This window comes from Nannospalax galili, unplaced genomic scaffold (genome assembly GCF_000622305.1).
Source record: "Nannospalax galili isolate Female #2095 unplaced genomic scaffold, S.galili_v1.0 scaffold31, whole genome shotgun sequence".
In the NCBI taxonomy this organism is placed as follows: Eukaryota; Metazoa; Chordata; class Mammalia; order Rodentia; family Spalacidae; genus Nannospalax; species Nannospalax galili.
The window spans coordinates 1,809,822-1,832,427 of NW_008332149.1; the positions used below are offsets into that span (position 1 = coordinate 1,809,822).

The 22,606-nt window shown below is 48.5% G+C and overlaps 1 protein-coding gene across 6 annotated transcripts in view; it reads right to left on the bottom strand.

Moving 5' to 3' along the window:
• The window catches only part of Tacc2 (transforming acidic coiled-coil containing protein 2), a 152,523-nt gene that overhangs the window by 62,756 nt on the left and 67,161 nt on the right, over window positions 1-22,606 (bottom strand). Inside the window, exon 1 of one of the 6 annotated variants that reach the window (XM_008827272.3) lies at window positions 16,989-17,525. The exons of 1 other annotated variant lie outside the window; for it this stretch is intronic. In XM_008827272.3, the coding sequence (XP_008825494.1) occupies window positions 16,989-17,056 (68 nt within the window). In that variant the 5' untranslated portion in view covers window positions 17,057-17,525. Of the gene's footprint in view, window positions 1-16,988; window positions 17,526-22,606 lie in introns of those variants that run through there. 4 more of the 6 variants (XM_008827270.3, XM_029560724.1, XM_008827273.3 and 1 more) reach the window with 4 other exon arrangements.

Here is a 22,606-nt window from a genome sequence, read left to right on the forward strand (position 1 = left end):
TGCATATGTGTGTATATATGCGTGCGTGCATGTGTGCGCACGCACGTGCTTGTGTGTGTGTGTGTGTGTGTCCATGAACTCCCTGGAGTTCATGGCTTGGGTTGACTGTGTGGCCCGCAAGCTCCAGGCATTCTCCTGTCTGCTTTCCCAGAGCCAGGATTACAGACATGTGTACTAAGGGTGTTAACTCCCTGGCAAGCACTTTACCAACTCAGCTGCCTCTCCAGTCCCTTACCTTTTATTCTGAATTCAAAACAGGCTGTGTTGAACAACCATGAGAAGTGAGAAAGGGAAAGCATCAAGGATTCCACCTAAGTTGTGGTTCACCTAGCCAGGTGAAAGGTTCCCTTACACTAGCATGAATGGAGAAAACAATAAATGCCGCCCAGAATGAAGATGGAAATGAAGTTCTGGCTCCTGCCATTTCCACACCACATCACCTTCAACGGCCAGTATCAGAGAGCCTGAAATGGCAGCTCCAGGCTCAGGTCCTTAAGACAACTCCACCCAGCATCACTTCACACCTAGCAAAGAGAAATCTAATAAAGAATGCAAAACTATCCAAATACAGAGAAAAAAATCAGAAACTTCTTAAGTGCCATTTCAGGCTTGAGATCCTGAAACCCTCCACTTCTTAAAACAACATTTTTCACCCAGGACTTGAAGTAACGCCTCGGAAAGTGGAAGAGAGAGGAAGGAAAGTATACAACTGCAAAGGAACAAATACTCTATTCTCTCTTAAAGGGTGCTTATAAGAGGGGAAGTGGCTAAGGTCTGAATGCTTGTGCAGTCTCTGCCAAATTCCTTTGTGCCAATCCTGGCCTCCACGCAGATGGTGTTAGGGTGGAACCTCTCAGAGTTGACAAGCAACCGAGGGATCTGAACCCTTAGAAAAGAGGTCCCAGAAACCCCCCTACTCCTGTGGCCTCGTGAGACGCAGCAAGAAGGTACAGTCGATGAAGAGGAAGGGAGTCAGTCTCTCGCCAACACTGAATCAGGCTTGGATCTCCAAAGCTCCAGGATGATGAGAAAAAACTTGGTTTATAAGCCACTCATTTTGTGGTATTTTGTTACAGCATCCAACAGACTGAGACAGGTTCAGGGGTGAATGTCCATGTCCCATCATCATACATGAATGCTGACCACATCCCCATTATGTATGAGTGCTGACTGTATCCCATCATTATGTGATGAATGCTGACCACATCCCACCATCATGTATGAATGCTGACCATATCCCTATCATGTATGAGTGCTGACAACATCCCATCATCATGTATGAATGCTGACCACACCCCCATTATGTATGAAAGCTGACCATCTTAGATCTTCTTAGACTTACTTTTAGTCACCTGGACACACGGCAATGAGGAGCTTAGGGGGAGGGGCTCCAAGACATGAAAGGCTTCTCCTTCATTTCTTCAGGGAATTTTGGGGTACCCTTTTTCCTCCCAGAGCCCCAGGCTTGCAGGTGGTTTTGGAAGAACCATGCTTAACTTTGGCCCCAGGATGTCCCTTAACCCCACAGTCCTGACTCTTCCTGAGGCATCTGCCCTGTTTGCCAGCCCAAATATAGCTCTTCCAGCCCCTCTTGCCTCTATGAGACTTGGATATGTAGTAAGCCAGACAACACACAAGTGTACCAAGTAATTATTAACCTTGTTTTACAAACTTGTATGGCTTGGTGTATCTGGTACCCATTACCACACAGGTGCAAATAAATGTGGCTTAGACTTGTGGGACTGCTTAAGATTAATACTTGTATAAAAAAAAATTAAAAAAAAATTTGGTGCTGGAAAGATGGCTGCATGGTTAAGAGCACTGGTTGCTCTTGTAAGAGTTCCAGGGTTTGGTTCCCAGCACCTACATGGATGCTAAGAACCATCTGTAACTCCAGTTCTATGGGATCCCATGTCCTCCTCTGGCCTCTGCAGGCATTGCATACACACGATGCACTTACATACATGCAGACAAAACACTCACACACATAAAAATAAAACTATTAAACAGGGGCTGGAGAGATGGCCCAGCAGCTAAGAGCACCCTGGGTTTGGTTCCCAGCACCCACACAGCTGCTAAGAACCATCTACAACTCCAGTTCCAGGGGATCAGATGTACTCTTCTGACCTCCAGGGGCATTACACGGCATAGGCACTTACATGCAGATAAAACACTCATACACATAAAATAAAAATAAATATTTTTTAAATATTTCATTAAAAAAAGAAGTTGAACTCTTAGAAAGAAGGACTGGAGAGCTGGCTCAGTGGTTGAGACCACTGACTATTCTTGCAGAGAACATGGGTTCAAGTCCCAGCACCCACCTGGTGGCTAACAACCATCCATAACTTCAGTTCCAGGAGAATCCAAAGCCTTCTTCTGACCTCCTCAGGCATTGCACAACATGAGTGCACTTACACACATGTAGCCAATACACTCATATACATAAAATAATAATAATTAAAACATACTTTTTTAAAAAAGGACTAGAAAGGTGTGTTCCAAGGGCAGGAAGGAGATGAGAAGTTCAGAGGGTACAAGTGTTCACTTAGACCTGGGGGACTATTATGTTCAGGGAATCTCTTGTTCAGCTTGGTAACTAGATTCACATGAAAATTACTAAGCATAGATTTCACATGTTCTCTTATACATACAAATGTGCATGTGAAGTAGCACATACATTTGTCTGCTTGACTTTGCCATTCTGCAGTGTGCACTCCCTTCAAAACATGATGTTATGTACCACAAACAAACATGTAATTTTTACTTGTCCAAAACAAAAACTAAAAACCACGAGTAGTGTAAGACCTCATAAACATTCTCAGATCACTTCCTCTGCGGGGTCTCCAGACAGCCCCATGCGTCCTCTGTTTTCTTTTCCTTATGTGCAAGATTCTACAGCAACAGAGAGAAGGGTTTCCAGCCCCATTTCGCAGTGAGAAGGCACTGCCACATGCCTAGGGCAAATCACCACGGGGCAGGCGTCATTTCTTAAAGAGGGACTTGGGGCAGGTGTGGTGACACACATCTTTAATCCCAGCACTCAGAAGGCAGAAGCAGGCAGATCTCTGTGTGTTCAAGGACAGCCTAGACCACATAGCGAGTACCAGGCCAACCAAGGTTATATAGTGAGACTTTGTCTCAAAAAACAAACATGGGCCAGAAAGGTGGCCCAGCAGTCCTCTCACAGAGGACCCAGATTTGGTTCCCAGTACTCACGCACATGGCAGCTAACAACCATTCATAACTCCAGTTCCAGAGGATCCAATGCCCTCCTTTGGCCTCTGTGGGCATTGCACACATATGGTACACTTACATGTAGACAGGTAAAGCACTCATACAGATAAAATAAAAATAAATCAATCAAAAAATTAAAATAAACTAAATAAATAATAAGCATAAAGATGGGACTGGAGAGATGGCTCAGTGGTTAAGAGCATTGGCTGCTCTTGCAGAGGACCCAGGGTCAGTTTCCAGCACCCACATGGAGTTACATCTATAACTCCAGTTCCAGGGGATCCAAAACCCTCTTCTAACCTCCATGGGCATTGCATGACATGGATGCACTTACATACAGGCAATACATGCATACACATAAAACTAAAAAACCTTTTAAAAATAAAGAGGGGGTTGTGGAAGCACGTGAATGCACCTGATGCAGAGAGCCTACAGGCTCGTCAGTGCTCTCTGGGTGTGCTCCTGATCTTAGAAGCAGTGGGTCAGTCATCAGGGATACCCTGGAATCCATGCCACCTGCCTGTTGTCTCAGCGAGAACATGTAGACCACAGATAGGTCTGAGAATGGCATGGGTTGGAAAAACAAAGAGGAAACAAAGAACTTCCAATCAGAAGGAAGACCTGCAACATCCACTGAGCCAAAACCCTGGGCAGATAACAGCGACCATCCCTCAGTGGGAGTGGGGACCAGGGGTGGAAGGGCTCACTGGTTCCAACCCCTGCTCGGCCACGGCCTCTTGTCCTGTCTATGGGAGCTGGCAGCTGATGGCCCCAGAGCCTTGGAGTTTGGGGGCAGCCCCAGACTGTGCTGTCAGCTGGAGAATGAGGGCTATGGAAGGGTTAGCATTCAAGGCATGTGGTCCAAGAGCAGCTGAGACCTTCACTTTTGACCAGAGCAGGGACAGGAGGGACATGGAAAATGAATACATTAGGCTTTGTCCCACATGCCCTCATCTCCCAGCGGCTGCACATGGTGATGCTACCTTCTATGGAGCATTCCTTCCTTCACATCTTCCAAAACCAGACTGTCCTGTGAACCCCAAAACCAGAGACTGCAAAGCTCTGGAAAACTGCTAGAAGCTCCCAGCCTCCCCAAACCATTCTCCTGTACGCCTCCCTCCCTCAGCTCTCCTAGGCCCTTGGTCACTTCTCTCAAGCTCTGCTTTGACACGTGAAGATGATCACTCCAGGTACCAAAATCTGGCAGTTGTCCCAGACCTCCTGTGATCCCCTAGTTAGGCCAGCAGACAGGGGATGGGCTGTTGATTGACATTTGTGGATCAAGCAAAGGCCCAGGGCCTGAAGCCTGCTCTCCTCAGGGTGCCCCGACCTGCCAGCTGGGCTCCAGGTCCCAGTGAATCAGACAGCTCAGGAGCTGAGGTGCAAAACTCCCCAATCAGCAAAAACGCCTGTTAGAGGGGTCAGGGGTCACAGAGAAGGCCCCAGGAAAGTCAGCTGTGGTAGACAGAGACAATAATTCTAAACACAGAACCCCTGAGGATTGAGTGTTTGGGTTTGGAGTTTCTTTCGGAGGGTTCCATTTCTCTAAAGCACGTAGCAATCAACCTGGAGGAGCCCTGCCTGTTAGTCACAGGAAACCTAATTCTCTTCTCTTTTGTCTTTAAGGCAGTTTTATTTTATTTTTTACTTGAAACCAAACCCTGGCCATAGGCAAAGCCATCTACAAGGAAGGTTAAGTCTGACTGAAGCTCTGCCCGGCTGCATCTTTAGACACCGCCTTACCACGTCTCCTGGTCACGTGGCCAGTCTTAGTGCACACAACTCAGCCACCGGCATTGGAGACAGGGTCAAAGTGCAGGGCTCTCCACAGATACAAAGGGTACATGACCCTCACACACACATCCCTCTGCTCACCCTCTGTGTACTCCTGGCCTTCCCAGCTCCCCCAGGAGATGGTGTTGACTGTCCCGGCAGCCTTGCACCCCGGGAAAGCTAAGGGCCACTCATGAAAGGAATGTGCATCCAATGATTCTCTCCTGAAACTGTTTGTCATGACCTACATGTGTGCAGATGTTTTCCCTAAAACAAAGCTAGACTCTTGAGGGAAAGTATTTCCAGACTACTCCAGGCACCTCCCAGTAACGCAGAACAAGGAACAATTAGCAACTTCCATCAGGGCTCCCACAAATGAGAATGGTGGGTAGCGCCCCCTTTGATACACTTGCTTCTGAAGTTGCAGACGGGCATCTGATCCACACTAAAGGAGGCCCGTGCTACAGGCTGGGCTGCTGCAACCGCAGGGTTCCTCCCAGTGTGGTCAGGAGAACAGGAAAGTGACTCCTGTGACTGCCCCCCACCCCATGCTCTCCCCCAGCAGTGGATCGGGCACAGCCTGGGGTCTTCTAAATCTACCTCAGTCTACACAACATGCCTGCTGTTACCTGCAGCTAGACATGAAGTTCAGATCCTGGTCCCTGGGCACCTCCCAATGGCCTTGGCTGTATTTATTCCAGTTCATCTCTGGGTCTCTTTCTTGCAGCTGGGAACACCACAACTCAGTGTCAACAGGTGTCTGAACCAAATCCTGGGTCAGGATTTGTCTAAACACCAGTGGGCTTGCTGGGCCTCGGTAGAGATGGACTCTGGAGACATCCTACAAATCAACACCCACTTCCCTTAGAACTGACCTCTCCAACATTCCAGAGGAGACCCAGGAGTGAGAAGAAAAAGATCCTGACAGCAGACTGAGCTAAGACTGCGCTAAGATCAAGGGAGGGCTTAGACCCGGGGCAAGGGGTTATAAGCTTGGCTATTTCACTGCTGGGAAGGATGTCTCTGATTTAAGCTTGCCAAATAATAACAGTCTGTCCAAAACTGTGTCTTTTTAGCAAACTGCATAGCACAGGGAAACCACTAAAATGACCAACCGCCTGACGCAATGTGAAAGGTGATAAGAAACCTAAAAACTGTTTACAAATGTTGTGCTTCTTGTGAGATTAAAACAACTTTCTGGATTAAAAGAAAATCTCTGTAGGACTGGGAGGAGCACCCTCCAGAGTGCCCCCTGAGTTCCATCCTTAGCACTGCCAAGATTAACAGTTTCCAGTTCTAAAATCTCAGACTTCTAAACTCCACGACACCTCTGAGCACCAAGCTGGGATGCTGAGACAGCCTGGCCCTGCGACTGGCCTGAGTTCTCTGTCTACGAGGACACAGAGCTGCCTTCACCCTCTTGTTCCCCTCTCCATGGTCTGTCCAGATCCAGAGGCTCCTGGTTCCTCAGGCAGGAGATGCATCTGCTTCCATTTTAGGAGAAAGTAGAGGAAATAAGCCCTTCAAGAGAGGGCTGTGGGAAACCCACGGCCAACAGATGATGTACTTCATGGCCGTAGGTGGTACGGCAGGCCCACCTTCCCCACAGGGCCAGGAGTGCACTCCTTTGTGAAGAAGGTAGGCTGTGTGCCCACACCAGCCTCCAACAAAGCTCAGCAGAGTTCGCAAGGGCACCTGGGTAAGCCCACAGCAGCCTCCACAGGTGGAAGATGAAGGCAGGGACAGACAGAAATGTCTTCAGAGGGCAGGGGAGAGAAGGGGAACGAACTGAGCCCAGAGGTTTAGGAGAAAAGAGACACCTAAGAACAAAGCATCCTGCAGCAGAGAGAACAGAAGGAGACAGGGAGGGGACGGGTGCTGGGGGGTGTGAGGCTCCTGCTGCCCTGTGGCTGCTAGTCAGCTGGAACTGCATTCCGGAGCTACCTTCCTTCTGGGAATCTCAGTGCAAGAGCACTAGGCAGGGGCTCCCTTAACCAGAGGCACAGGGAGGGTGTTCCAACATCACACCTGTGACAGGTCGGTAGAGTGATGGGCTTCACTGTGGCAACTGATCAGACAGGTCCCCAGAACTGACACCCAAACCATCTAGCAGAGGTCTCACTGCCAGATGCAGGGCCTCCCCACGCCTGTGGCCTACAGATGTGACTATGATTCTTCTTGCTAGTAAGCTATTGATTCCTGCATGTGTTCGTATCTACTACATGCCTAGCACTTTGCTGGATGCTGGGGACAGCCACTGAAGCAGTGCTGCCCTCACTGAGTTCTGATAATGACAGTTAAATCCATCAAATAATTCCAAACTGCACTCACTGACAGATGAAGAGGCCAAAACATGGACCAATATGGAGCTGGGCTGTCCAGTACAACAGTCCCTTAACACACGTGGCTCTATCAATGAAGACTAGTTAACATAAAATTAAATACAACTAAAAATCTGGTTTCAAGTTGCACATATAGACAGTGGCCACTGCAGTGGACAGTACAGATGACGAGCCCCTTCTGTTGGACAGCACTGGAGGACAGGCGGGGAAGCCTGTGGAGAATCAAAGGAAGGAGCCAGCCATGGCACACAGAGCCTTCCTGAGAACCTCATAGCCTGTGTGCAGGACAGTGCTGCCTGTTCCCAGATGTGGCGGTGACTCCTATCACTGGAGAACACCAGACAGCGAAGGCCCTGTGAGGAGTCTGGTTTTAGACTAAGAGCTAAGAGCCAAGGCAAGCAGCTGTGACCTGGGCTGTCCTGAGAGGGAGAAGGAAGGAGCAAGCTTCAACCTTCAGGTGTCTAATTTGACTACACAGGTGGACGAGGTGCCTGTGCTATGATGCAAAAGACCAGAGTGGAGTCGGCTTAGGTTCAATTACGGTTTTTCATTTTATTAATTTTAATTTTTAAGATATTGTATTTATTTTATGTGTATGAGTGCACTGCCTGCATGTATGTAAGTGCACACATGTTGTGCAAAGCCAGAGGAGGCCTGAAGAGGGCCTGGAACTGGAATTAGGGGTGGTTGTTAGCTGCCATGTGGGTGCTGGGAATTGAACCCTGGTCCTCTGCAAGAGCAGCCAATGTTCTTAACTGCTGAGTCCTAATTTTTCCTTTTTTACAAAATCTAATTTCTTTTTCTTCTGTTCATGCTTTTGATATCATATCTCAGAAGTCATGGCCTCATTCAGGACAAGGGTTTCTGTCTGTACATTTTCCTCAGTGTTCAATAGTTGCAGTTCCTACATTTAGGGTTTGATGCATTAGTGTGTGTAGAATGAGGTAGAGCTCCAACTTCTTCCTTTAGCATTTGGATATCCAGCTACTCTGGTGCCATTTTTTGCAAACGTTATCCTTTTTCTTTTTTTTTTTTTTTTTTGTAGAACTTCACATTTATATTCCAAGATGTAGTTATATAGTTTTAGTTTGAGGATTGTATCAGTTTAGTTGTTACAGTACTTTCTATTTCTTTTCTTTTTTTTTAACTTCCCAGATTCTCATTGTTTTCTGTAGAAGCTCAATTAGGGCAGAGGTGAGGGCACGCTTGGGCTGTAGAAGAGCAATAGAAAAATAATAGAAAACTTGGTGCCAGGTAATGGGAGAGGTCCAACATCAAGGCCTGGATACCCAGGACCACGTGTGGAGTGAGGACCCCAGATGGGCCTCAGGGAAGGTGGAAAGGTGGGAGAATCAGTCTTCCCAAGACCAGAATCTACAAATAACAGAGCCCCCCCCTGTCCCCAGCATAAGAGGCAAAGCCTCTGCCATGCACAGCCTGGGACTTCAGGGGAGGGGGCTGTGGGGAGTGCAGTCACTCAGAGAAAACTGAAACTGCTGCCCAGCATCAGGAAGTCCTCCATGCTCAACTCTGCTCCACCATCAGCCTAGTGCCAGAGGAGTGTGGAACTGTGGCTCATGGTAGGGGTCCAAAGCACCAGGCTCATGTGAGGGGACAACTCCAGGTTCACGAGAGGTGACTGCTGTTCCAGTTCACAGGAGGGGACTCAAGTTCACATGAGGAGACCACAACTTTGGCGAGTGGGAGGATACTCCACCACTCCAATTCCAGCTTATGGGAGGAGACCACAGCTCCAGCTCACAAGAGGGGACCACAGATACAGGTTCATAGGAGGGAAACACAGCTCCAGCTAATGTGAGTGGGGAGGCTGGGGGGGTGGGGGGACCACAGCTCCAGGTTCATGGGAGGGAACTTCAACTCCAGGTTCACCAGAGGGATATTTTTATTTTTTAAAAGACTTTCTTTTTAAAATTGGTTTTTAGATTTATTTTTTATTTTATGTGCATGTGTGTGCCTGAGTGTATGAATGTATACTATATATATACAGGTGCCTGCAGAAGCCAGAAGAGGATGTTGAATTCCCTGGAGCTGGAGTTACAGATGCTTATGAACTGCCTTGAGATGAGTGCTCGGAACCAAACACAGGTCCTTTGCAAGAACAGCAAATGCTCCTAACTAAGCCATCTCTCTACCCCAAGGTTTTCTTTTTAAGAATATTTACTTTATTGCTAATTATGTGTATGGGGGGGGGTATGTTTATGTGAGTGCAGGTGCCTGCTGCTAGAGGAGGGCATTGGAACCCCTGGAGCTGGGATCCCCTGGAGCTGGAGTTACAAGCAGTTGTGAGCTACCCAGTGTGGATAATGGGAAAGGCCCTCAACCTCCGAGTAAACTTAGGACCTTGCTCATGCTAGGAAGGCCCTCAACCTCCGAGTAGGAAGGCCCTCAACCTCCGAGTAGGGAGGCCCTCAACCTCCGAGTAGGAAGGCCCTCAACCTCCGAGTAGGGAGGCCGTCAACCTCCGAGTCGGGAGGCCGTCAACCTCCGAGTCGGGAGGCCGTCAACCTCCGAGTAGGAAGGCCCTCAACCTCCGAGTAGGAAGGCCGTCAACCTCCGAGTAGGGAGGCCCTCAACCTCCGAGTCGGAAGGCCCTCAACCTCCGAGTAGGAAGGCCCTCAACCTCCGAGTCGGGGCACCTGCCTTGTTTTTCTCTTGAGAGAAGGAAGGTCATCAGAGTCCTGCCTTAGACCTAGAATGACTGAGCTCTCCTTCTGGGAAAGGAATGGTGCTCAGAGGGGGAAGGATATGCATGAGGACGTTGTCAGCACATCCTACTATTTAAATCCACACTCAGGGAAGAGACATCTTAGAGAGAGGGAGACAGAGAAGCAGGCCTAAACCAAAAGCTCAAGGATTCCTAGGCAAGGCAGGGGACATGGGTCTGAGCCCTGTGCCAACTGCTGGTATGACATCAGCAAACCAACTTGCTTTTTATGAATAACATTCTTTTTTAAAAATTATTATTTTTATTTTATGTGTATGCATGTATTGCCTGCACGTAGGTAAGTGCACCCGTGTCGTGCAAAACTTAGGACCTTGCTCATGCTAGGAAGGCCCTCAACCTCCGAGTAGGAAGGCCCTCAACCTCCGAGTAGGAAGGCCCTCAACCTCCGAGTCGGGGCACCTGCCTTGTTTTTCTCTTGAGAGAAGGAAGGTCATCAGAGTCCTGCCTTAGACCTAGAATGACTGAGCTCTCCTTCTGGGAAAGGAATGGTGCTCAGAGGGGGAAGGATATGCATGAGGACGTTGTCAGCACATCCTACTATTTAAATCCACACTCAGGGAAGAGACATCTTAGAGAGAGGGAGACAGAGAAGCAGGCCTAAACCAAAAGCTCAAGGATTCCTGGGCAAGGCAGGGGACATGGGTCTGAGCCCTGTGCCAACTGCTGGTATGACATCAGCAAACCAACTTGCTTTTTATGAATAACATTCTTTTTTAAAAATTATTATTTTTATTTTATGTGTATGCATGTATTGCCTGCACGTAGGTAAGTGCACCCGTGTCGTGCAATGCCCGCGAGGACAGAAAAGGCCGTCAGATCTCCTGGAACTGGAGTTACAGACAGTTGTTAGCTGCCATGTGGGTGCTGGGATTCGAACCTGGGTCTTCTGCAAGAACAACCAGTGTTCTTAACAGCTGAGCCATCTCTCCAGCCTGAATAACATTCTTTAAAAAGCATTTTAACAGCCAGGCATGGTGGCACATGCCTTTAATTCTAGTACTTGGGAAGCAGAGGCAGGTGGCTCTCTGTGAGTTTGAGGCCAGCCTGGTCTACATAGTGAGTTCCAGGCCAGGTGGGGCGACAGGAAGACACTGTCTCAAAAACCCCAAAAAAAAAAAAAAAAAAGTATTTTATTTATTAGTTTTCTTTTATGTGTATGAGTATATTGCCTGCATGTATACAAGTGCACTGGTGTCCTACAATGCCCATGGAGGTCAGAAGAGGGCATCAGATCCCCTGGAACTGGAGTTATGGATGGTTGTCAGCCACCATGTGGGTGCTGGGAATGGAACCCAGGGCCTCTGCAAAAGCAGACAGTACACTTAACCACTGAGCCTCCTACGAATAATGTTTTATTGGATCAGTAATTTATCATGTACAGCAGTTTTTACACCATAAGAACAACTGTTTACTATCTGACTCTTTACAGGAGTTTTTGAACCCTGTGGTTTAAACCGTCTAGGGGATTCAGTTTCCTTCTCTATAAAATTTGCCTACCTCACAGGATTATTGAATAATATTTCTATAACCAAAAAACCCTTGCAAAGGATGACAGTGTAATCAGTTGGTAGAGTACTTGCATAGCTTGTATGAGGACCATACACCCAGCACTCTGTAAACTGGGTGTGGCAGTACACACCTGCAATCCCAGTACTCAGAAGTAAAGGCAAGAGGATCAGAAGTTCAAGGTTATCCTCAGCTGCATATCAAGTTTGGAGCCAGCCTGGAACTCATAAAACTGTCTCTCACACACACACAAAAAAAGCGTGGCAGACTGAGAGTGCACAAGTTTTTGCTGAATCTCAGTCTATTCAGCAAGGTTAAGTAAAAGAACTCCTCCCTCCTGGCATCGAGTCTGCCTCATCCAGCTCTGCTCCCATGTTTGGCACCGACAAACTGCACCCACCTGCTCCCCAGAAACAAATGCTAAAGAGAATTCATAAATATAAACAGAAGCAATGTCATCCGCACTATCGCATCCAATATGGGATGGGTGTGTGAGAGCAGGTCTGACTCAGTCCATTCTTTGTGCTTAACCGGTCTGGTCTCCCCTCTCTGAAACAAAAGCAGGATCCCTGAACAAATGATTTTTCATGGGACAACTGCTCTCAGTGCCAAGTCCACACTGTTCATCTTAAGGGGCAAGGACGGAATTGTTCAACATCCTTTGCTGACCCCCAGTGCTGCCCTAAACTCCAGTAATCCATCTGGCAAGAGGAGCCAATCATATTTCAGGTTAACGTAGTTTCCTAGGCAACCAACAATATAGTCATAGAAACAAGCTGTAGACAGTGGAAACACAGACAGGGAGCAGAGGGTCCCTGGGAAGAGTAACCCACAATCTCCTGACCTTGACAGAACATTCACCTGGAGAGTCGGTCACACCTGCTCAACACCCAGCCAGCAGCAGGACCCCAGAATGGGGCCTGGCATGACCCCGTGGTGTCCAGGAGTTACAGGGGAGGGAGGCACACCTTCTAAATGTTGCAGAAGGTGTAGAAAACCCAGACCTTTATGGACCTGGGCACTGGGCCATAGGGCCCGGCTGGAGCTATCTAGGAATGATGGTGGAAGAAGCAAGAAGCCTTTAGGACTCACACTTGTGCTCTAATCAACAGATAACTTTGCAGCTTATTCAGTTTCCTTTTTTTTTTTTGGTGGTGGGGGGGAACACTACAAACTGTGTCCAATAGTAATATCCAAAGTAAAATATGCTTCCTGGAACTCAAGACTGTCTGCAGCCCACATTAGGGACACCGTTATTTCTGTTTTTTGTTTTTTTTTTTAAATATTTATTTATTTTGTGAGTGAGCGAGAGAGACAGACACAGAGACAGAGATAGAGGCAGACACAGAAAATGTAGTGTCATGGTGCATGTGTGGAGGTCAGAGGACAACTTTATGGACTCAGTTCTTTCCTCTCACCATGTGGGTTCCAGGAGCAGAACTTAGATATCCAGCTTGGTAGCAAGCACCTTCACAGGCTGAGCCATCCCTAAACCTCCACTTTCTATTTGCTAGTCTTTCCCTCCCCTGCAGGCATTATCAGCCAGTGCCAGCAGCTTCATCCTTCCAGTCTCTCTGGCTCCTTCTCCTTGCCCTCTGTTGATCCTCCCAGGACCAGACCGGTGGCTTTCTGCACTTGCAGACTGTCTTCTAGTGCTGACTGAGGAGTGGTATACCAGGCCGGTAGCCTACCTATCTTTAAAGAAGGTCACGCTCCGCCCACTTTGCTGCTCAGGTTGTACTGCACCGCCCCCCCAACTCTCTAAGGCTGGTGTGGGAGTCTAAAGGAAGGTGAGGAGCTCCTGCAAAGGATCTCCAACTACAAGAAGGATAAAGGACTTACAATTGCTTTACTTGGCAGAAGCCCAGTTCCCAGGGGCTCCCCCTTGGAAAGAGGGATGAACCTGGAGCTAGTCGATAGACCTCATTCACTCAAGGACTTCCTGTTCTGAGTCCCCTCATTCCTGCTGAGGACTTCCAGGGTGGGATTCTCCCTCTCCTTGCTCCCCATTTTCCATCTGGAAGTGGCCATTGCTGCCATCAGAACTTCCCTCCCAGATAGGAAAGGAGCACTTGAACAAGCAGGAGCCAGTGGGGAGGAGTTGGGACCCCTCAGGGATACCCCAAGCACAGAAGAAACCTTTAAGAAGCACTGGTTAAAACGGAGACCCCAATCTGGGTAGAGTCTGCAACTTTAAAGTCCAAACACAGAATGATGCTACAGTTTGTGTACCTCTCTCTGTAGCAAGGGACTGGTCACCAGGAACCTTGACCCCCCCGCCACACTGCCCCCAACACTCACATCCTACATGCCTTCGGCTCCGCCACACAACTGCTTTCCAGGACAGAAGAGGTGGCGGACAAAACTGCCCACAGGCACCCAAACTTGAAATCTGAACTATAACCTTAAAAAAAAAAGTCCTTTGGTCACTTCCCAACCCTCTTTTGGTTTCGCCCTTACACATGGCTTTCTGTAAATCCAGCTTTCATCAGAGAAAAAGAAGAAATGTTCGGTCTAGATCCTAGCTGTCTGCACCTGGCACAGGTGAGCACACCGTGCCACCTCCCATCCTGAAGACCTGGCCGCATCATCTTACAAGGGAAGCTCTTTTCTGCCATGAAGCCTGCTCTGCTTCTCATGTATTATTCATGTGTATGCATTTGTAGGTTCATGGGGTACACAGTACTATGAAAGTCTGTTTGCCTGCTTTCCAGGACAGAAGAGGTGGCGGACAAAACTGCCCACAGGCACCCAAACTTGAAATCTGAACTATAACCTTAAAAAAAAAAGTCCTTTGGTCACTTCCCAACCCTCTTTTGGTTTCGCCCTTACACATGGCTTTCTGTAAATCCAGCTTTCATCAGAGAAAAAGAAGAAATGTTCGGTCTAGATCCTAGCTGTCTGCACCTGGCACAGGTGAGCACACCGTGCCACCTCCCATCCTGAAGACCTGGCCGCATCATCTTACAAGGGAAGCTCTTTTCTGCCATGAAGCCTGCTCTGCTTCTCATGTATTATTCATGTGTATGCATTTGTAGGTTCATGGGGTACACAGTACTATGAAAGTCTGTTTGCATAAGAAAGAGCTGCTCTCTTAATGTATTTTTTTAAACCCCGAGATTGGACAGAGCACATCTGTAGAGAAAACCTATGTCTCAGTTACTCAGAGATAGTTTGCAAAGGAAAGCTGCTAGGAACAAAATCCCCCAAACTATTCCCTTCTGTCCAATTTTACATTACAATTGTGTTAGGGAACAGAGGGTGGGATTTTGAGTGAGCAAACGTGCTGTCTTTACACTCATATTCCAATACATTTCAGAAACATCAATTCTGGGGCACAAGCCTCAGGTGGTGTGTATGGACCAAATGAACCATGAAAGGATTTGATAAGCAACTTCCATCCCACTCAACCTCAAGTTTTATTCTGCTGCTCAATCCCCACAGCACAGAACCTTAGAGACTGTTATCCAAAAGGATGACATCTACCATACAGAATCTCTCCAGACTTAGCCAGCCCTCAGCCAACAGAGCACAAGTCATTAACTCAACCAGGAAGGAGGGAAGGGGATGTCAGGCACTAGTAAGCCGAATTTCCAATGGCTGAGGCACACATTTCCTCAAACACACGGTCACATTATCCTTTCTGAGTGTCACCACTGTGTTGGTGGATGATAGCTGTGCTAAGTCGGGGAGCCAGTACCTGACACTGATTTCCAGTTCAGAGACTTCTAAAAATGAGGGTGAAATTTTCTTTTGAGTCCCACGTGGCAGCACGAATTTCTGTGCACCTAACAATAGTCACCTGAATGAAGCATGGTGCAAGGTCCATGCCATAAAACCCAAACACAATGCACCTCCACGGTAAGGTCCTGCTTTCTTGAGTTACAGGATGAAGACAAATGATAGGTGCACACCTGCTCTTAAGAATGGACTGGCTGCTCAAAAGCCAGAGACCGGAAAGCCATGCGGCTCAGCCCAGCATTACATCACCAGGCCGGTACAGGTACTCACTGAAGCCCCAGCTTGGGGACCAGGGTGGAAGCACCCCACCCCTCGAGGGGCCCCATCCCTACTCCAGCACACAAACCAGTTCCTGCTATCTTTTAATGTTCATATCCAGTACTCATAAAAACCCATGCTGCTCTGCCACCCCCACCCCCATATCCCCAGAAATAGTCCCCTCTTTGGAAAAGGAGAGCAGTCCTCAGAGTAGACCAGGAGGCCCACTTTGGACAGCAGCCTGACTTGCTGAAATGTGAGCCAGCAGGCAGACCTAGTCAATAAGCCCATCCTCCGAACATGCCTGGGTTCGTAATGGATACTACCATAACAGAAACGGCAATTGTTAATAAACACTCATCCAGGATAAAGGCCACTTCTGAGCACATTAGCTCTGTGGTTTAGAGAAAAGATCAGATTCCTGGGCCCCATCCCTACTCCAGCACACAAACCAGTTCCTGCTATCTTTTAATGTTCATATCCAGTACTCATAAAAACCCATGCTGCTCTGCCACCCCCACCCCCATATCCCCAGAAATAGTCCCCTCTTTGGAAAAGGAGAGCAGTCCTCAGAGTAGACCAGGAGGCCCACTTTGGACAGCAGCCTGACTTGCTGAAATGTGAGCCAGCAGGCAGACCTAGTCAATAAGCCCATCCTCCGAACATGCCTGGGTTCGTAATGGATACTACCATAACAGAAACGGCAATTGTTAATAAACACTCATCCAGGATAAAGGCCACTTCTGAGCACATTAGCTCTGTGGTTTAGAGAAAAGATCAGATTCCTGGATCGATGCACAGTCAGGCACTGTCTCCACCAATGACAAGGCCGTTTGGCCATCTTTACTAATAATAGCAAGCGGCCTTGTCCTCAGTGCTCACTGGAGGAGTAGATGGGTGATGCTTGGGCTAACTGGACTGTGCACTCATGGCTCCGTGCCATCTGTCTTGCCCTGCAGTAGCTGCCCTCATACTATGTTTCCATGGTATGGGGCTGCAGGCATGCACAGCGCTCTTCCTAGGAGGCCTTCCCTCCCTGGTGCCTGTTCCCTAGCAGGAAATACCAGTGTTGGGGGGGGGCGGTGTAGAGGAAAAGATGCTGATAGAGCAGATGCCCCCCACCATGCACCTCGCTGCCCAAAGCACCAAAACCGAATTCCAGAAGGCTATTTCTTTGGGCAGTTCTTGGGGCTGCAGGATGCTCAGTCCAGCTAGGACACAAAATGCGATATAAGCAGCCACCGGGTAAAGCCTTACAAGGCTACCGAGAACCCAGGCCCGCCGGGGTTTCACTGCTGCACGGCACCGGGAAGAGACGCACTAACAAAGCCGGGCAACCTCTCCTCCTCCCCGGGGGGTTCCGGGCTGCAGATCGCAGCACTTACATGGCCTCAGAAACCTCCAGGTTCAGGTCACTGGCTGGGACTGGCTGCAGGGACTGCGACCCTCCCATCCTCGCTGAGCCCAGGCGTGCAGGCTAGCCGCGGGCAGGGCCAGCGTCCTGTGGTTCCTCCAGCCCGGGGCGGGCCGGCCGGTGGCCGGGGCTGCTGCACTGCAGATGGGAGCAGCTGCTGGCATCCGGGGCGGGTGGCAGGAGCTACGGCTGGCGGCCGGAGCCCGGCCCGGGGGGCGAGCGCCGAAGAAGGGTGCGCGTGAGTGCAGCCCGGCGGGTGCGCGCCTAGGTGTGCGCGTGAGCGGAGCAGGCGTGCCCGGGGCTGTCCGAGCACTGGTGTGGTCCAAGATGATCTTCCCCTCTTAAAGCCCCCGGCTCAGCCAGCGCGTTGGGACATGATGATGTCACCACCACCGAGCGGCCCCAAGCCAGCATCTTCACAAAGCTCCATCGGTGGCTCCGGAAACGTTGGGGGAGGAGAGAGAAGACCCTCCCTCTGCTCACACGTCAAGCCCCAGCCTCCGGGCCGAGCCCAGGCTGCACGCCTGCATTGTGTGGTTCAGAGATTTAAAAGCGCTGCTCCGTAGGTTGCTGAGGCCCCAGGAGGGACCTGCAAGGTGGTCCTAAAGCTGACAGAGTTGGGGGCCTGTCCCCTCCAGGAAGAAGGAAATGGTCTCTCCTTCCCTCAGGCTGAGGCGAGCAGCAGGAACAGGTAAAACAGGCTGCCATGGAAATGGAGGATGGGATACCTGTGCCTTCTTCAGGCCTGCAGAGCTGGCAGGACACTAAAGTGGGTCCCAGGGGCAACGTCCTTGCATGGTGCTCCGACCTAGCCCACTAAGGCCAGGCCTCCAAGGATACCATCTTTGTTCAACAAAGCCTGATGAGGTTGGGACAGCAGAGGAGAAAGAGGCACAGGTACCTACAGGGGCTGTGTCTGCAGCACTGTCTTCGGTGAGTTCTACAAAGACAAGCCCTGTGCAAGGCCTTTCCCAAATGGTCCCTGGCAGGCCCCCATGTAACAAAAAATGTACAGACTGGGACATGGGCTGGCTTAGGGGACGACAGGACACCCAGGCCCGACCCCATTTCCCTGTGGGGAAGCAGCCAGGTCTCTAAAACTTTTCACAGTTGAGCTCCTGGGTTGTCTCACTATTAAAAAAAGGATGCTTGGGGCCCCTCCTGCCCATTATCAGTGTAGTGGCCTTCTGAGCCCTGAACACTCACAACTGAATTCAAACAGAACTGCCTGGGAGAAAGGGGAAGACTCTTCTAAGTTTTCCCACAACTTCTTCACTCACGGGGCAGTTAGCCTGTATAACATGTATCTAAATTGTGGCCAAAAATAAATCAATAAACATAAAGATAAAAATAAAACTAATCAATGCACAAAATAAGATCCAAATAAAACTACTCAACACATTTAAGATTTCCCCATAAACTGAATGTTTTCTAAAACTGTGGCTAAGATGATTGCTCAGGCAGGCACATCTGGAATTGCTACTTGAGACTTTCGGACAGCTGCAGAGCTCCCAGGCCAACAGACTTGCCTCGGCTCATATTTCACATCAGTGTCAAACAAAACACTAGACCATCAAAATTACCTCCCAGGAATCAATGACAAGAAATTTCCAGGAAACACTGAGGTTCATTTTTATATTTAAATTAAATAGTGAATGAGGATGCCAGTTGTAAGGGGAGGTGACTGCCAGCAGGGCCAGCACCACCCCATCCCGGGGAAGCTACCACTCACTGTCAATGCTAGTGTCACTTGGTGGCAGGACCTGGCAACTTGTTCATTCTATCTTAGTAAGCACAGGATGGGGGTGGGGCTCTCTACCAAAAAAAAAAAAAAAAAAAAAAAAAAACAGACTTCAGCCCGGTATGGTGGCACAAACCTTTAATCCCAGCACTTGGGAGGCAGAAACAGGCAGATCTCTGTGAGATGGAGGGCAGCCTGGTCTATGTAGAGTTCTAGGCCAATTGGGGCTACAGGGAGAGCTTGTCTCAAAAAACAAACAAAAACCCCCAAAACAGACCTCTTGGGGCTGGAGAGATGGCTCATAAGAGCACTTGTTGCTCTTCCAGAAGACCTGAGTTTGGTTCCCACCACCCATGTCAGGCAGCTCACAACTGCCTCCAGTTGAAGGAGATCGTCTAGCTTCCTTGGGCACCAGGCATGCATGTATACACACAGGAAAATACTCATACACAGAAAATAAATCTTAAAAAGAAAAAAACAACAAAATAGAGCTCTTAGGCTCCCTCTGCAGTTGGAGACCCAAAAGACCTTATAGAATGGAGCCATGGGCGTTGTGGCGCACACCTGTAATTCTAGCCCTCAGGGGCAGAGGCAGGTGGATCTCTGAGAGTTCAAGTCCAGCTTGGTCTACATAGTGAGTTCCAGGCCAGCTGGGGGCTACAGAGAGACACTGTCTCAAAATTACAAGAAAACGGGGGCTGGAGAGATGGCTCAGAAGTTAAGAGGACTGACTACTCTTGCAGAGGACCCAGGTTCGATTCCCAGCACCCACATGGTAGCTATATATAGAGAGAGAGAGAGAGAGAGAGAGAGAGAGAGAGAGAGAATAGAGCCAAAAAACCTCATCAATGATAATCTATTCTTTTGAAGATTGGTATCATTTCTCTGGGTGTGTGGGATACAGACTTCATTAGGTTTGGCCCTGGGAAAATCATGAGAAAATGAGAAAATGAAGGAAGGCACGGTGCCCTGGCAGGAACTAACTCTATTCCATCCCTCACTGGCTCTATTTTGCCTCTTTAACTTTTTTCTACCAAAGTCACTCTTCCACATTGTCCCTGGATTCCAGAACTGGCTGATAAATATTGTTATGACAAGGAACTGAAACTACCCCCAAACACTAGCGAGCCCTCCAGACAGATTACCCTCTATACGAGGACAGTTGTCTATGATGGAGAATCTGTACTAGGAACAGGAGGGATCGCCTCATGGGAGCCAGACTGCCCCCTCAAGCAATGACAGTTCCACAACTTCTGAAGAGCCCCTTGCAGAGCCAGAACTGAGATAACAGTCTGCCCTAAGCCTGACCAGGGTCATAGACTCCATCGGTTAGGCAAACCCAGGCGCCACTTTTCCCCTGTCATTTTTTTCTTCTAAATCTCAAAGTTCCTGTCAGTCCACTGAAGACAGACCTGGAGTCACCGAACCCCTTTATCTGCTTTTCCCAACATGGTCACATTGATGAAATCTCCTTTCTTTGCCCTTCATCTGTACTTGTCTCTGACTGGTGTGTTGGGACTCCCAGCACTGGGGCTTTTGTCCTGGAACTCTGCTAGAACCCATCTACCTGCTTCTGTTTTCTTTTTGTCTTCTGCATGACATGCAGGGCTGTTGTGAACGTCTTTACCCTTAGAGTAAGTAGTAAGTGGTAAGTTTTCTGCAGAAAATGAAGACTTTGAAAGGACACCAGAGTTCAAATTCAGACTTCTCCCTCATCAGCTGTGCAGCCTTAAGCCAAACACCTAACCACACAGCCTGCACTTCCTAGCTGACACAGAAGAAACATATACTTTGCATGGGTATTGGGGAAATTAAGCTAAATACTATCTGTGGAAGCTCGGGGCCAGGGTCTTCCATAAGTATAATACTGTAAAGGAAATAAGCCATCATTAAAGTCAAGTGCTTTTATTTAGAATCCCAACGATCACAGTCATGACCTAGTGACACATTACTTAGTAGGTAATACCAACTTGCTGATATTAAAGATATGCCCAAGAACCACAGTAGAAACAGAGGACTGGGTACCTTCAAAGTTAACAGCACCTAAACTTTGTATGATTCCCTATGAAAGAGCTTGTTAACACACGCAGATGCTGACTTTGCATACAATTTGGAATAAGCTTGGTTATTTGACAGCTTAGCCCACAGAAAGTGCAAAGCTGAAAGGATTGGGTAGGGGAGAGTTGTGCAATGGCCTGCATGTGCCTCCTAAAATTTCTCTGTGAGGGGCTGGAGAGATGGTTCAGCAGTTAAGAGCACTGACTGCTCTTGCAGAGGATCCTGGTTTGAGTCCCAGCACCTACCTACATGGCAACTACAAACCGTCCTTAACTCCAGTTCCGAGCCCTCTTCTGACCTCCGTGGCATTGCACGACAAGGGTGCACTCACACACATGCAGGCGATACTCATACACATAAAATAAAAATAATAAAATATTTTTTAAAATTTCTCTGTTGAAGTCAAATGGACTGATATTTGGAGGAAGGACCCATGGCAGATGATAAGGGTTAGATAACATTATAAATGTTCTGTCATGATGGGATTAGTGTCTTTATTTATTTTTAAAAAAGAGGGTGGTGGAGAGATAGATGGTTAAGTAGTTACAAGCACTAACTGCTCTTGCAGAGGACCCAGGTTTGGTTTCCAGCATCCGAACTCCAATTCCAGGGCTCCAACATTCCCTTCTGGCCTCTATGGGCACCAGGCACATGTGTGGTGTACATACATGCAGGCAAACACTCATACACATAAAATAAAAATAAATAAATCTGTAAAAAAGGGCATGCAGTCTCCTCTACCCCTGTGAAACTACTACAAGAGGGCAGCTGTCTACAAATCAGAAAGAAGCCCTAGAGGCTGCTTACACCTGCACCCTGATCTGGATTTCCAGCCTCCTGTACTGTAAGAAGCAGATGTTTGCTGTTTTCACCTTACTCTAAAGTATTTTTGTTATAGCAGCCCAAACTAAGACAGGTTTGGGCTGATAGACCCAAGGAAAAGAGGACACAGAAAGGGAAAAGACAGAAAACCCAAACTCAGACCAAGGAAACTAATAATAGCACTCCAGGATCATTAGCACAGGTATTCAGAGGCCCTGAAGACAGGAAGGCTGGACCCATGCTCAGTTCTCACAACTCCTGTTACTTGATACTTTCTGTCTACTTCTTCTCTCCCCTCACCCCCCAAATCATGCTACAAGGTTAAATCACAGATTTGTATGATAAGAAAGCCTAGGTTCATCTAGAAGTATTCAAATGCAGCAGAGTAGAGTTCCTGGGTCTCTCTCATGGCCCTCCTGTTAGCTGGGAAACCCACACAGGTGACTCTCTGCTTTTCCTACCTTCACCGGTAGGCTATTCCTCCCTCCCTTCCCACCCCCACTCCTGGTCCAGTCTCCATGCTGGCATCCCTCTGTGGGACAGAGGCTCCCCAGCTGAGCATGTCCAGGTCAAGCCAGTGGTACCCACCACTTTCAGGCACAGACCTGATGAGACCTTGACCTCAAACAGCCCCTCTGCAGATCTTTGCATCCTGTACACATGCATAGTCCAGGGTCCTAAAGGTAGGCCAAGGCCACATAGATGGGCTCCATGGCTCCCTTTCTTGTCCCAAGACAATCTAGAGAGCCAGAGAGATCAAGGTGTGCCTCCATCATTTCTAAAATACTTAGCAATCCACTCCTATAGTACTACAGACCTGGCCTATGCATGGAGGCTCCCCAAGGAGTCTAGCCTCTGGTTATTGGCAGCAAGCCTGACAAAACCCTGTAACCACGAGATGAGCCATTTGATGCCGGGACTAGATCCTACGGAGGAGCAAGGGACTGGGACGCAATTAAAAGCTAAGC